This window comes from Heterodontus francisci, chromosome 2, assembly GCF_036365525.1.
Source record: "Heterodontus francisci isolate sHetFra1 chromosome 2, sHetFra1.hap1, whole genome shotgun sequence".
NCBI classification, from domain to species: domain Eukaryota; kingdom Metazoa; phylum Chordata; class Chondrichthyes; order Heterodontiformes; family Heterodontidae; genus Heterodontus; species Heterodontus francisci.
Genome location: NC_090372.1, coordinates 31,391,905 through 31,407,374, shown reverse-complemented (window position 1 = coordinate 31,407,374; position 15,470 = coordinate 31,391,905). Strand labels below are relative to the sequence as shown.

The 15,470-nt window shown below is 41.5% G+C and overlaps 1 protein-coding gene across 1 annotated transcript in view; it reads right to left on the bottom strand.

Moving 5' to 3' along the window:
* Positions 1 to 15,470, bottom strand: part of stt3b (STT3 oligosaccharyltransferase complex catalytic subunit B) — a 177,122-nt gene that overhangs the window by 79,678 nt on the left and 81,974 nt on the right. The window contains exon 3 of the mRNA XM_068056496.1: positions 10,216 to 10,503. Within this exon, the coding sequence (XP_067912597.1) occupies positions 10,216 to 10,503 (288 nt within the window). The remainder of the gene's footprint in view (positions 1 to 10,215; positions 10,504 to 15,470) is intronic.

Sequence of the window (15,470 nt, the reverse complement as noted above, 5' to 3'; positions counted from 1 at the left end):
GGGAAGGAACTGGTCGAAAGTGAGACACACAATGAAATAATCAGAGATGGTCTTAATTAATCATCAAACCTTCAAGAGGTTGAGTGGTTTTTCATATCAGAAAACATAGGTATGACTGCATGCTGTTACAGGAAGACTAGATTGAGTGAATACAAAATGGAAAAAACAGACAAGGAAGCAAAGGGATTTTAGGCAAGTGAAAGTATATTGCAGCTCAGTGCAAAAGCCATAGCAGAACAGGGAGGAGATCCCAAAAGGAAAATTCAAGGGAACACTGATAACTGAATTCTGAACGATAGGTGGGACTGATGGAAGGCAGCATGGTACTCAAAAAGAAAAAGTGCCAGAGGAGTAAGAGGACAAGCCAAAATGGGATCTAGCAAAGAACCCACTAGTGACATGGTTTGAGCAGAGAATGTACAATCAGATGAAACAACTTTGGTGAAGGGGAATGAATCACTATTTCTGAAGCAATTTTCAGCCAAGTGCTGAATGTCAACAGCTTTATCTACGCTGACATTGTGAATGAGGATAGCCTTGTTTATAATGGAACAAATGCTAGTGGCCTGGCTAACAAGTGGTCTGGCAACACTGTGGAGGATATTGAATGAGAAAAGAACTTAATTTCTCTAAAATACAGTCACTTTGAAGTTCGGCAAAGAATATTTCATTCCTCTAAGTGACCGTCTTTAAATTCTGTTCAAAAACAAATTGTACAATCCATCACTAAATTATGCTTTTTTTTCCTCCTTAAATTCATTCATTCACAGGATGTGTATATCATTGGCAAAGCCAGCATTTATTACCCATGCCCAACTATCCTCAAGGGGATGCTGAGCCAACTTTGGCACCGTCGCAGTTCTTCTGGATTATAGCTTTTCTTTTTGATACAACTGAGTGGCTTGCTAGATCATTTCTAAGGCAGTTAAGAGCCAACCACATTACTGTCGGTTTGAAGTCACATGTAGGCCAGAATAGTCAAGGACAATGGGTTTCCTTTCCTAAGAGTCGTTAGTGAACGTTGGGTTTTTAATGACAATCCAGTAGTTTCATCCCCACCAGCCTCCACATCCAAAGGATCATCCTTTTCAGCCACCTCCAGCGTGATGCCACTATCAAACGCATCTTCCCCTCCGCTCCCTTAGGCATTCCGAAGGGATCGTTCCTTCCGTGACACCCTGGTCCACTCCTCCATTACCCCCAACACCTCATCCCCTTCCCAAGGCACGTTCCCATGAAATCGCAGGAGGTGTAATACCTGCACTTTTACCTCCTCTCTCCTCACTAACCAAGGCCCCAAACACTCCTTTCAGGTGAAGCAGTGATTTACTTGTACTACTTTCAATTTAGTATGCTGTATTTGCTGCTCACAATGTGGTCTCCTCTACATTGGGGAGACCAAACACAAATTGGGTGACTGCTTTGCTGAACACCTCCGCTCAGTCTGAAAGCATGACCCTGAGCTTCCGGTTACTGGCCATTTCAACACACCCCGCCACCACCCCCCCCCCTCCCTTATGCCCACATATCTGTCCTGGGCTTGCTGAAGCGTTCCAGTGAACATCAACGCAAGCTCGAGGAACAGCATCTCATTTACCAATTAGGCACGCTACAACCTACCGGACTGAACGTTGAGTTTAATAATTTCAGAGCACGACAGGCCGCCCTTTTTATTTTCAGTTACTTTTTATTTTTATTTTACTTTAGTTTGTTTCATCGTTCATTTTTCTTACCATGGGCCACTGTTTTATTCATGTTTATGCTTTGGGCCAGGACTGTTCATTTTTCTGCCCATTAACACCCGCTCTGCTCTAACGCAGTGTCTTTCAACACACCATTAACGTGCCGTTTGCCTTTGCTCCATGACCTTCTGGTCAGTTATTCTCTGTGACCCTGTTCTATCAAAACCTTCACTTTTGTTATCTCCTGCCCCACACGCAACCCCCCGCCCGCTTTATTTGCTTAAAACCTATTACATTTCCAACCTTTGCCAGTTCCGATGACGGGTCACTGACCTGAACTATTAACTCTGCTTCTCTTCACAGATGCTACCAGATCTGCTAAGTATTTCCAAAATTTCTTGTTTTCATTTCACATTTTATCAGACTTCTTGCACCAAAGTGATAAGAAAACCTTTAGACTTTTTGGATTAAGAGTTGAATATGCATGAAACTGGGCCAGTTTTGCAAACCTCCTATTCCTACCAGCTTGGACAAACTTCAGGAGGATGGGGAACTGACCTCTGACCTATCCAGTCAGAGCATTTTGTACATCACAAGCTACAAAACCAGAAGTAGAGAGTAAAGGATAGCAATAGTGGCTTTCAAAGTTTGAGTAGGGACAGGAAATTTGTTCTTAAAGACATTCTGCCATCTCTTTAAATACCAGTCATAATCCATTCAAAATGAAAATTAGCAGCTCTATTTGTCTTACCTTAAAGACTGAAATATAATTGAAATTTTCAACCGATATACTAACAAAGTTATAAATCAATTTGACCAAAAGCCCCCGCCACAGTACATAGCAAATATCCTTGCATTGCATGTATGACTATGGAAGAAAAATTAAATCTTGCACTTCTATATTGCTTTAAATGATGGAGTTGACCCTCTGTAAAAACTAAACAATCATATCAATTTTGTGAATTACAGAATCAAAGGCTGGTGGCGACAAGATATTAATTAATCTCATCACAGAGGTCAGTTGACACCATAAGGATTGCAGTTCAAGCAGTCTATAACAGTCAGCTGAAGAATTCAGAGACCAGACATAGGTATCTTTTTAAATAAGACTTCGGTAAAGAGCAACGGGAAGGTGCAAAAGTTTTGTACAATGTCCACTAGAACGGGAAAATAATTGTAAAAGTATTTGACTTTGTCCTTCTATGCAATACTGTGCAAGCCATATAATAATGGATGACGCCCTGCAGGGTCTGTCACTGGTGTTGATGGTGATGAAAGCAAGTTAAGTTGGCGATTTAAGAGAAGCACCCAAGTGTGTTGCACCACTAAACAGTCTTGGCACAATGCACTTTCTACCCCCTCCCTCCTGGCAACACAGCCGAAGCATCTCACATTGTCTGATATTATTTTGTGTTTTTGATCCACAAAGTTCATAAAAATTTCTTTCTATTCCCTTTTTTTTTACCCCCAATAGTGATGTGGAAGGCAGTGTCATCTGTGCCATTGGTGTGGAAGAATTAACTGAACAGCTGAAATACAAAACAGAAATGATGGAAATATACAGGTCTTTTAACATTACAGATAAAGGCACATCATTCCAGATGTTAACAGAATTATTTGTTTATGTATTGTTCCAATTTTCCGGAATTCAGTTTTTCTTAAAGGAATAATGACTTGAAAGTATTATAACTTTATTTATTCTCCAATGTTCAAAATGAACATTACCTGGAAATAACAGTTAGCATTTATATACAGCTAACTTTATGACAATTAATTTATTCAGATTTTGGTTTTAAGTACCTTTAGAGATTTCTTCTAAGTTACAGATGCTATATAAATGCAAATTGCTGCTGTTGGTTTGTTTGTATGCCAAAAGCAATACTCAGCACAAATGACAACTGCGACCATGCCTCATGTGATGCTGACAGGACCCTAAAGGATAATTGTGTCATTGTACTTTTCAGCAGTAAAATCTTCATGCAGCTCATATTAAAAATGCATAACAGATCCAGTCAACTGAAAGCTCAAATCACTATTACAATAACTACATTTGTTTAAAGCAAGTAGACAAAATGATTCAAATGAATACACGAGAGCAAAAAAAAAAATCTCGCGCTTTGAACCGGAATCAATGTGATTACCTACAAGGGGCAGCACAGTGGCGCAGTGGTTAGCACCGCAGCCTCACAGCTCCAGGGACCCGGGTTCAATTCTGGGTACTGCCTGTGCGGAGTTTGCAAGTTCTCCCTGTGACCGCGTGGGTTTTCGCCTGGTGCTCCGGTTTCCTCCCACAGCCAAAGACTTGCAGGTTGATAGGTAAATTGGCCATTGTAAATTGCCCCTAGTGTAAGTAGGTGGTAGGGAACATGGGATTACTGCAGGGTTAGTATAAATGGGTCGTTGTTGGTCGGCACAGACTCGGTGGGCCGAAGGGCCTGTTTCAATGCTGTATCTCTAAATAAATAAATAAGGTGACTGGAAACAGCAGACTGCCTATATAAAGTAGTCCATTGTGCTTCAAATGGCCTGCAGCATGGCTGATTCAAAAGTAGAAATCTTCAAAAATGTACTAAAATCTTTCACATTTACTCAAGCATGGTATTCAGCACTCCTGTTGCTTGTGCTTCCAGGGTGGAACCTTTAAGTTGCACTTTGTACCTGGTGTGGAATTTAATACCATTTTAAGTGTTTACCCAGTGAGGTTGCAACAAGTATTCGGTGCAATTATTTTAAGGAACTGGCCTTACATTTTCTAATACATTTTTATATAGTTTTTCTGGGAGCAGAACTTGGACTTGTAAGTTATGACTATTCTCTGATTACTTAGCCCATTAAAACAAACTGCTGGTAAAATGTAGTTGCTGCCTCAGTCCTAGATAGTTTAATTGATAATAATGTAATTTTTTTGGGGGGGGGGGGGGGAAAGACGCACTATATTCAAAAATCCCACACCTAGGCAACGTCGTGACTTGTTTTAATTACTCAGAGAAAAATAGTCCTACCAGTAATGAGAAAAGAACTTTCCACTTATATAGCACCTTTCATGACCTCAGGATGTCCCAAGAGCTTCATAGTCAAAGAAGCGCTTTTGAAGTGTAGTCACTGTTGTAATGTAGAGAAACATAGCAGCCAATTTAGAGACAGCAAGGTCCCACAAACAGCATTGAGATAAAGGACCAGATAATTTGAGTGATGTTGATTAAGGGAGAAATGTTGGCCAGAACTTGCTTTCTCCTCTTCAAATGGGATCTTTCATCAGGCAATATGTCCCACACCCCCACCGCCCTCCAGGGGAAAATAATTCTCAGTTCTCCTCTAATCCTTCTGCCAATTACTTTAAATCCATGTATTCTTGTTGTCGACGTCTCTGCTAAGGGGAATAGGTCCTTCCTATTCACTCTATTTAGGCCCATCATTTTACACATTTCAATTAAATCTCCCCTCTCTCTGCTGTCTCTGCTCCAAGAGGAAAAAACCCCAGCCTATCCAATCTTTCTTTATAGCTAAAATTTTCCAGTTCTGGCAACGCCCTCGTGAACCTCCTCTGTACCCTCTCTAGTGTAATCACATCCTTCCTGTATTTCAGTGACCAGAACTGTATAGAGTTTTCTAGCTGTGGCCTACCTAGTGTTTTATATAGTTCCAGCATAACTACCGTCTTATAATATTCTGTGCCTCAGCTAACAAGGAAAGTAATCTCTCGGACTTCTTACCTACCTGGTCTTCAGGGATCTGTGGACATGCACTCCAAGGTCCCTCTGTTTCTTTACACCTCTCTGTATCCTACCATTTACTGTGTATTCCCTGCCTTGTTTGCCCTCCCCAAATGCTCCATGTTGAACACCATTTTGAAAAACCAAGGGTAGCAAGGGCACAGAATGTACTCCAAGTGGGGGACCTCAATGTCCAACACCAAGAGTGGCTTGGTAGCACCACTCTCAATCAAGCTCACCAAGTCCTGAAGGACATACCTACCAGACTGATACTGCAGCAGATGGAGAGGGAACCAACACGAGGGGAAGAAATAACTTTACATCCTCACCAATCTACCCAGTTTCAATGCACCTGTCCATAACAGTATTGGTAAGAGTGACCATTGCACAGTCCATCTTCACACGGAGGACACCCTCCATTGTGTTGGCGAGAGAGGGCCCTATACAATTATAGCAAGACTTCCTTACTCATACTCTAATCTCATTGTAATAAAAACTAACAGACTGTTTGCTTTCTTAATTGCTTGTTGTACCTGCATTGTTAACCTGTGATTAGTGTACATGGACACCCAGGTTCCCCTGAATACTAACATTGCCCAGTCTCACCACTTAAAAAATTCTGCTTTTCTATTTTTCTTCCCAATGTGGATAACTTCACACTTCTCCAGGATATATTCCATGTGCCACGTTCTTGCCCATTCACATAAACTTTCTATTTGGAATCTAAGAGCAAGAGACCACATCTAGAGTACTGTGAACACTTTTAGTCTTATTACCCAAATAAGGATTTAAAGGGAGTGCAACACAGAATTGAAAGAATGGTTACAGCAGAGGGTGGCCATTTGACCCATCCAGTCCATGCCAGCTCTCCAAGAGCAATTTAGTCAGTCCCCTCCCCTGCTTTTCCCCGTAGGTGTGCAAATTGCTGTGCTTCATGTACTCATCCAATTCCCTTTTGAAAGCCACAATTGAATCTGCCTCCACCACACTCTCAAGCAGTGCATTCTAGATCCTAACCAATCACTGCATATTTAAAAAAAAGCTCTTCCCCAACCAGCTTAAATCAGTGTCTTCTGGGTCCTTCTGCCAATGGAAACAATTTCTCTCTATCCACCCTGTCTAGACCCTTCACGATTTTGTACACCTCAAGCAAACCTCCTCTCAACCTTCTCTGATCGAAGGAGAACAGCCCCAAGTTCCCAAATCTATTCATGCTACTGAAGTCCCTCATCCCTGGAACCATTCTCAATCATGTTGGCCAGACTAGGGAAGAATGGCAGATTTCGTCCCCTGAAGGACATTGGTGAATCAGATAGGTTTTTAATGACAATCCAATAGTTTCATAATTATTACAGACTAACTTTTTTTCCAGATTTAATTGAATTTAAATCCCCCCAGTTGCCATTGTGGGATTTGAACTCATGTCTTTGGAGCATTAGTCTGGGCCTCAGGATTACTAGTCCAGTAACATTACCAATTTGCTATCGTCCCCATATGTTTACCCCTTGTGGAAATGTACCTCACTTGTACCTAAACCATCTCTTGAAAGGCAGCCCATTGTTTGATTACAGTTTTGCCTGCCAATCTTTAATTCCAATTCACAGGACAGATCCATTCTCAATCCATTTAAATTGGCCCTCTGCCAATTAGGTACCAAAATAGGTCTACCAAACTGATTCCTGGGATTGAGGGGATCGTTCTTTGAGGAGAGGTTAAGTGGACGAAGGCCTATATTCCCTGGAGTTTAGAGGAATGAGAGGTGATCTCACTGAAACATATCAAATTATTAAGAAGGTTGACAGGATAGACAGTGGATGTTTCCCCTGGCTGGGAAGTCTAGAATTATGGGTCACAATCTCAGATTATGGGGTCAGCCATTTAGGACTGTGATGAGAATAAAGTTTCTTCACTCCAAGGGTTGCGAACCATTGGAATTTCCTACCACAGAAAGCTACAAATGCTCAGTTGAATATATTTGAGCCAGAGACTGACAGATTTTTGGATACTAATAGAATCAAGGGATTATGGGGATAGAGCAGGAAGGTGTAGCTGTGGTAGATCAGCCATGATCTTACTGAATGGCAGAGCAGGCTCGAGGGGCTGATAAACCTACTCCTGATCCTTTTTTTCCATGTTCTTAAGCGTTTTCTGCCCCTTGTTTCTTAGCTCCACCGAAACCGAATTGACATCTTAATTTTCTGAGCTAAAATTCTCTCTCTCTACTGCCTTTATCATCAGCACTACCCCACCCTCCTTTTCCATTTCTTCTAAAAGTCATGTATCCTAGAATATTTAGTTCCCAACCTTGGTCACTCTGCAACCACATCTCTCTAATGGCTAGGAGATCAAATCCATTTCTTTCCAGCTGTGCTATTAATTCATCTATTTTGTTGTGAATGCTTTGTGCAGATATCGTGCCTCTGTTCTCTTTTTTCCTGATGTCACCCTTGGTCACTAATGCCCCTTTGTTAAGCTCCATGTCCCTGACCCACACTGTTTATTTTTAAACCAAATCACTACTCTGCTTTACAGCCTTGATATTTCTCTTACTGCCTTTGAATTTATTCTTTCCTTAATCCTCCCACCCCCTCACCTTCATTAGTTTAAATCCCTATCTACCATCCCAGTTATTTAATTCATTAAGACATTGGCCCCAGCCTGGTTTAAATAGAGACACAGAAACACTCAATCACGGATCAAAATGGAACAGTTCCTTCTTTCCCCAGTACTGGTGCCAGAGCTCCATGAACCAAAACCCTTGCTTCCCACACCATTCTTTCAACCATGCATTTTATCTTCTAATCTATTTGTCAATTAGCACATGCTTCAGACAATAATCCAGACACTTACTGTTAAGGTTTTGCATTTTAACTTTGACCCCCATCTCCTTAAACACTCCTAGCAGAACCTTATTCCTAGCTCTACTTTTTCGTTGGCTATGTGAACCACAACAACTGAATCCTCTCCCCCCTCCCACTTCAAGTTCTTCTCCAGCCAAGAGATGTGCTTAATGTTGGCACCAGGCAGGCAACACAAACTTTGGAACTCCTCGTTGTGGCTGCAGAAAACAATTTCTATCCCTCTGACTACATGTCCCCTACCAGTACCACATTCCTTTCCACTCCCCCCACTTGAATGGTCTCCTGTACCACGGTGCGATAGTCAGTTTGTTCATCCACCCTACAGTCTTTCCCCTCATCCACACAGAATGCTGCTGGATAATGGCAAAGACGAAGGCTCCTCCAGCACTGCACCTGGGGTTTCCTTTCCTGCCTAACTCGCAGCCACAATCACTAACCAAATCTGTACCACAACTTAAGAGGTGTAACTACTACCTTGTACAAATTACTTCACCAGAAATATCCAAATGTTGTTCTGATGATGCTAGGTGAACATCTGCCTTTAAATTCCTTTAAATGACGTAATTCAGGGGCCAAGCTTTCAATGAGTCATTTTAATATATATTTCAACCACTGTATTCTGCATTTAATGGCAAAGAAACGTTTGTGGTTTTCATAAGCCATACTGTTCAGCTCGAGTCTCATTAAACCGTTGAATTTTAATCAGAGGGGTTCCACTGCATTTTTTTTTTTTTGAGGCTTACTCTCCCATAGTACAGCTTGGTCATATAAAACTTCCAGCTGAAGTATGATTATATGCGAAATGCAATGCAAGGCACTATGGTACGGGACTAGCATCCCATAGGTCATGTATTTCAGTTCCAACAGGAAAAATTGTGAAATTGAATTCAATAAAATCCAGTGAGCATGACGGCTGCCAATGTCATAAAAACCCAAGCAGTTCACTAACGTAACTTTAGTGAAGGAAAATTGCTACCCATACTCAGTCTGGGCTACATGCAATTCCACTCCAGTGGCGCAGTGGTTAGCACCGCAGCCTCACAGCTCCAGCGACCCGGGTTCAATTCTGGGTACTGCCTGTGTGGAGTTTGCAAGTTCTCCCTGTGTCTGCGTGGGTTTCTTCCGGGTGCTCCGGTTTCCTCCCACATGCCAAAGACTTGCTGGTTAATAGGTTAATTGGCCATTATAAATTGCCCCTAGTATAGGTAGGTGGTAGGGAAATATAGGGAAGGTGGGGATGTGGTAGGAATATGGAATTAGTGTAGGATTAGTAACAAATGGGTGGTTGATGGTCGGCACAGACTCGGTGGGCCGAAGGGCCTGTTTCAGTGCTATATCTCCAAAACTAAAACACTGAGTCTCAATTCCCTCAGGGTAGGTAGGGATCGGCAGCGTTCCTGTAGCACTTAGCCAATCCTTGATCCACTTTATCAAGATTGCAAAAAATGGCCCTTAAATCTTGGACAATACACTTAAGGAAAAAAACAGTATAGCAATGGCTATGACTCTGAAGTGTTGACCATTCCTGCAAGTTGCAAGGGAGCTTGAGCTCCCTTCTCTCAAAAAGGGGGTTGCACCTTCATTCCCAGCTATAAAAGTTGCAGGTCTTGAACTTAAAACTACAGCAAGATATTCATATTTTAAATTAAACAGAATTACAATAGCCTTGAATACCCATTAGAGCAATAAAAATTCATCGTATTGAAGAAATCTCAGTCCATAAGTAGTGTTTCAGTCACAACTTTGAAAATGCAAGCGTTTTTCATGATCATTTACAATGCAATTTTAGTGCGAACTGGGAAGATCTTATGAAATAAAAGTCCTAACTTTTAAGTGGTTGGCTCCATTTTAACACAATAGGTTCAGCTCCATCTACCTCCCCCTGAAGAAAGAGAAGTTTATTGATTTTGCATGAAAACCACTCTCGGGATTTCAGTTGTATTTATATGGATGACTTACCCACAAGTAATAAGTAAACTGTAATGCAAAAATAGCTATTCCTTCATTGTCAAACGAGCCTGCTACTGATCGTGAAATATAGCCCGGCACTATGGCAATGAAGCAGGCAGCTAGTAGTCCTGCACCCTGGTTCCACAGCTCCTTAGTGAGAAGGTAGGTCGATATTGATGTAAGACCACTAAATACAGGTGCTAGAAATACACAGACATCCCGGATATGGACTGTTATATGAAGTGTATTCAAAATCCAGTGTATACAGCCTGCTGTGACCATCAAGCCAGGATACACCTGCAAGAGAAAAAAGATAAATTGGTTAATTATTTGGAGGTATTTTAAGTTAACTGAACATCTCTTACCTCTGGACTTTTTAAAAAAAAACTGTCTTCAAACATTTAAGAGTAAGCCATATATTTAACATTACAGCACAACTCAAAGACATTGTGAAATTGAATCCATAAGGACACAAATGTAGTAAAACATCCCAAGCAGCTTCACAGGAGCATTCAGTCATGAGATATTAGGACAGGTGACAAAAAACTTGGCCAATGAGATAGGTTTTAAGGAGTGTCTAAAAGGAGAGAGAGATAGCAAGGCAGAGGGGTTCAGGGAAAGAATTTCAAGGCGTTGCCAATGGTGTGGGCAAAGGAAATTGGAGATGCACAAGAGGCCAGTAAATTAATGGAATGACTTATTTTTTGCAATTACTTGAATCAGAGGGAAGTTTAAATTACCTACCATGAGAATAACCAACACAATTTGGGGCACAGCCATCATTGACAATGGCACTGACCTAGTTATAGTAAGATGTGATACAACTTGTGCACAAAGCACTCATCTCCTCCCTCCATCCCCCATGACTGCTTAACCTAAATCTCTCACATTGTGGCTGGAGTTCAATATATGCTTTGAACAGTATCCTTAAAATTCTATCCACCATTTGAGAAACATGTAGAAACATATTAGTGCACTTTTTTTTTTATTTATTCATGGGATGTGGGCATCGCTGGCCAGGCCAGCATTTATTGCCCATCCCTAATTGCCCTTGAGGTGGTGGTGGCCTGCCTTCTTGAACTGCTGCAGTCCATGTGGGGTAGGCACACTCAGTGCTGTTAGGAAGGGAGTTCCAGGATTTTGACCCAGCGACAGTGAAGGAATGGCGATATAGTTCCAAGTCAGGATGGTGTGAGACTGGCAGGGGAACTTGCAGGTGGTGCTGTTCCCATGCATCTGCTGCCCTTGTCCTTCTAGTTGGTAGAGGTCACGGGTTTGAAGGTGCTGTCTAAGGAGCCTTGGTGCATTGCTGCAGTGCATCTTGTAGATGGTACACACTGCTGCCACTGTGCATCGGTGGTGGAGGGAGTGAACGTTTTTGGATGGGTTGCCAATCAAGCGGGCTGCTTTCTCCTGGATGGTGTCAAGCTTCCTGAGTGTTGTTGGAGCTGCACCCATCCAGGCAAGTGGAGAGTATTCCATCATACTCCTGACTTGTGCCTCATAGATGGTGGACAGGCTTTGGGGAATTAGGAGGTGAATTACTTGCCGCAGGATTCCTAGCCTCTGACCTGCGCTTGTAGCCATATTTATATGGCTACTCCAGTTCTGTTTCTGGTCAATGGTAGCCCCTAGGATGTTGATAGTGGGGTATTCAGCGATGGTAATGCCATTGAATGTCATGGGGAGATGGTTATTTACAAAATAGAACGCTGATGCGCGACTGATGTAACCACTGATGTCTTCACGCGATCTAGAGAAAAAATAAATGCAATCTCTCCCACTAGCCCACCGTCTCAAATTTTAACAAGATTTCCTATTCTAATTTCTGCAGTGGCTCTTTGAGTCTCTTGCCTTCAAAAAGTTATAGAAGGTTGTGTCAAGTCCAAAAATCTAGGCAGACTTCATGTATGTCATTTAATTCTAACTGTTCCACATACAGGAAGCACATCACTGAGCTCCAGTATGACCAGCAGTCAGAATGAGCTGACAAAGCAGCTGCTAGAACTAGAATTGACACAAAGGGGCAGTCTTGCAAATATGTACCAGGCTCACTCTGGCAGCCTTCTATCGACTTTACCCCAGCAAAGTGTTTTCTCTGGTCCGTGGCAGCATAAACCTATCCTTCTCAGCCATTTACACAGAAATAAATTCCTTCTGTATACTTCTTAATCCCATTTTCTTACAGGTTTTTTTATATTGTGAAAAAAAGAGAAGTGCACTTTGAAAGATATAAAATTCTCCATAATACAAGCTTAAATACCATCAAGAAAAACCTTCAACACTCCAAAATGCAAATTAAATATGAAGGCTACCCAAGCTTCTTTTTTTTTTAAATCAATGCTGACTTTCAACATTACCCTGTAACTTGCATATTGTTGTACCATAATAATTAACACTAACTACTGATGAGAATGTGCAAATGCAAAATTACGCTGTTCAACCTTCAGTTTGGCAGTGACGGACAACCAAACATTTGAATGCAAGTTACAAAGTGGCAAGACCTCTTGGACATGGTAAGTTCCCAATTGCCATTTTGAAAACAGTTTTTCAAATAGCAGATGCAAGGATACAGCATGAGGCAACCCTGGCAAAGCACACTGCACCACGACAGCAGGAAAGAGTTGACTTCACTATCCTCTGAAGAGTTACAGATTTTGACTAGGTCACCACAGGGAAATGCTGAATCGAAGTCATCTGACACTCCACTGGTGGGCTATCCAAATTCACATCTTAGCTATCAGCTTCAGAGCAGCAGCAGAAGCCTGGAAGCAAGCTGCTCTATTGTTCAGGCATTCAGTGAATGGAGAATCAATACTCTTTTATTGCGTTCTCAAAACTTGTATTTGCATTTTATGAAATTATACATGTGTACATTCTATTTAAAAGGCCTCATATAAATAGGGATACTTTCACAGACATTTATTCACCCATTGCATAGTTAGGTGTACAATGCACACATTTTATTGGGAGTTCATATTTCTGTTCATAGTTTGAGGCCACTGCACATCCTGACTGCACTGTGCCTGAGAAAAGAATGGCACAGCTGCCAATCTGAGGTCCATTCTTCAACTCAATATAATCTACCACCCTCAGCTCAGCAACCACCCACAAATGGTACCAACATGACCACCAGCTCGCAGGGCACCTCCTACTGTCTCAATCCTAACAAAAGACAAAGTTGCCCTGGCCTCTTGACCTGCACTGATCTTTTTAAAAAACGACTGGTGGATATGAACAAAGGTCACAATTCAATTAGCGGCACAAGAGTTTAATTTTCTATTTTACTGGCTTGTCTGAATATACTGCGAACGCCAGTTGTCGGCATTTAAAGAGGAAATATCAAGCTCCTCATTTACAAGTGATTTGATAAAGTATGCACAATAGTTCTTTATGCCCAATTTAAATCACAGAACTTTCAGACATTGTTGCTGCCAACACTGGCCAGTATACTCTACAGGCTGGTTTGGTAACAAATGACAGCTGTGCACGTGCAGAATTTTTGTTCCTTGATCCCAAATTCTATTTTAAAGCAATGGTGATGCTCGGTGTTACTTAGAATATGGCACAGATACAGGCCATTCAATCCAATCAGTCCCTGGTGAGAACAGAAAGTGCCGGAAATACTCAGATCTGGCTGCAACTGTGTAGAGAGAAACAGAGTTAACGTTTCACGTGTGACCCTTCATCCATTAACTGTTTCTATCCACACACACACATTTTCTGTTCTCATTTCAGAATTTTGCTCTTATTTTACAGTCCCTAATGGTGTTTATTTTCCACTTGAGCCTCTCCCTTTCAAGCTTATCAAGCCTTCCCTTAAATGCATTATACTATTTGCTTCAACTAATCCATGTGGTAGCGAGTTCCACGTTCTCACCACTCTTTCTTCAGAATTCCTTATTGGATTTCTTGGTGACTATTTTATGCTGATGGCCTCTAGCTTTGCTCTCCTCCACAAGTGGAAACACTGACTTTTCTATCAAAACCTTTCATAATTTTAAAAACCTCTTTTTTCCTCTTGGAAAGTCGTAACAGAGACCCCTAGCCTGTTATTCATTTTCTGATAGGTACAACCTCATTTGTGGCATCATCCATATACATCTTTTTTGCACATTCTCCAGTGCCTCGATATCCTTTTCACCATATGGCAACCAGAACTGTGCACAGTACTACTCCAAGTGTGTTCTAAATAAGATTCAATACATGTTTAGCAAAACTTCTCTACTTTTCAATTTTATCCCTCTAGGAATAAAACCAAGAGATTGATTTGCTTTTTTATGGCCTTATTAATCTGCATTGCTACTTTTAGTGATCTGTAGATTTGTACTCCCAGATCCCTCTGCTCCTCTACCTCATTTAGATTCTTATTTTCCCAAGTAATATATGACCTTATTTTCCTTACTAAAATGCAACATCTCACAATCATCTGTGTTAAAATTCATTTAATAGAAACAATGAAAATAGGTTCAGGAGTAGGCCATTCAGCCCTTCGAGCCTGCTCCGCCATTCATTATGATCATGGCTGATCATCCAACCTGTTCCCGCTTTCACCCCATACCCTTTGATCCCTTTAGACCCCAGAGCTATATCTAACTCCTTCTTGAAAACATACAATGTTTTGGCCTCAACTGCTTTCTGTGGTAGCGAATTCCACAGGCACACCATCCTCTCAGTGAAGAAATTTCTCATCTCAGTCCTGAAAGGTTTACCCCGTATCCTTAGACTATGACCCCTGGTTCTGGACTCCCCCACCATCGGGAACATCTTTCCTGCATCTATCCTATAAAATCCTGTTAGAATTTTATAGGTTTCTATGCGATCCCCTTTTAATTTATTGATTATAAGGTCACTCTGCAAGTTTATTTGAAGAAGTCACATTTTTGAGAGTCTGGTTGGAATGTTTACCAGCATTGCAGCAGGTCTGTACAGGTGCACCTTTACAGCAACTTTCAGCATTAGCCTGCGGCGAGGCCAAAAATGGTATGGTACAACGGGATTGGAAGCACCAAGAGCTGCTGTACTTCAAGTTTACAGTATTTCCTCCAATTGACTCACTTGCTTTCAGAAGCAGCCTTGCAAAGTAAATGGGATAACAGTAAAACTTAACAGGAAAATGCAATGCCAATAGGAAAATGCAATGCCAACACCTAGTGGCACATGAAACTTATTCACTAGGACTGAAAATGGTCAGATTGCTTGAAGTTGAAGGAAAGTCTTCGGAGAGATGCTGTTCATGATATAGAGTGGGACGCTCCAGTGCT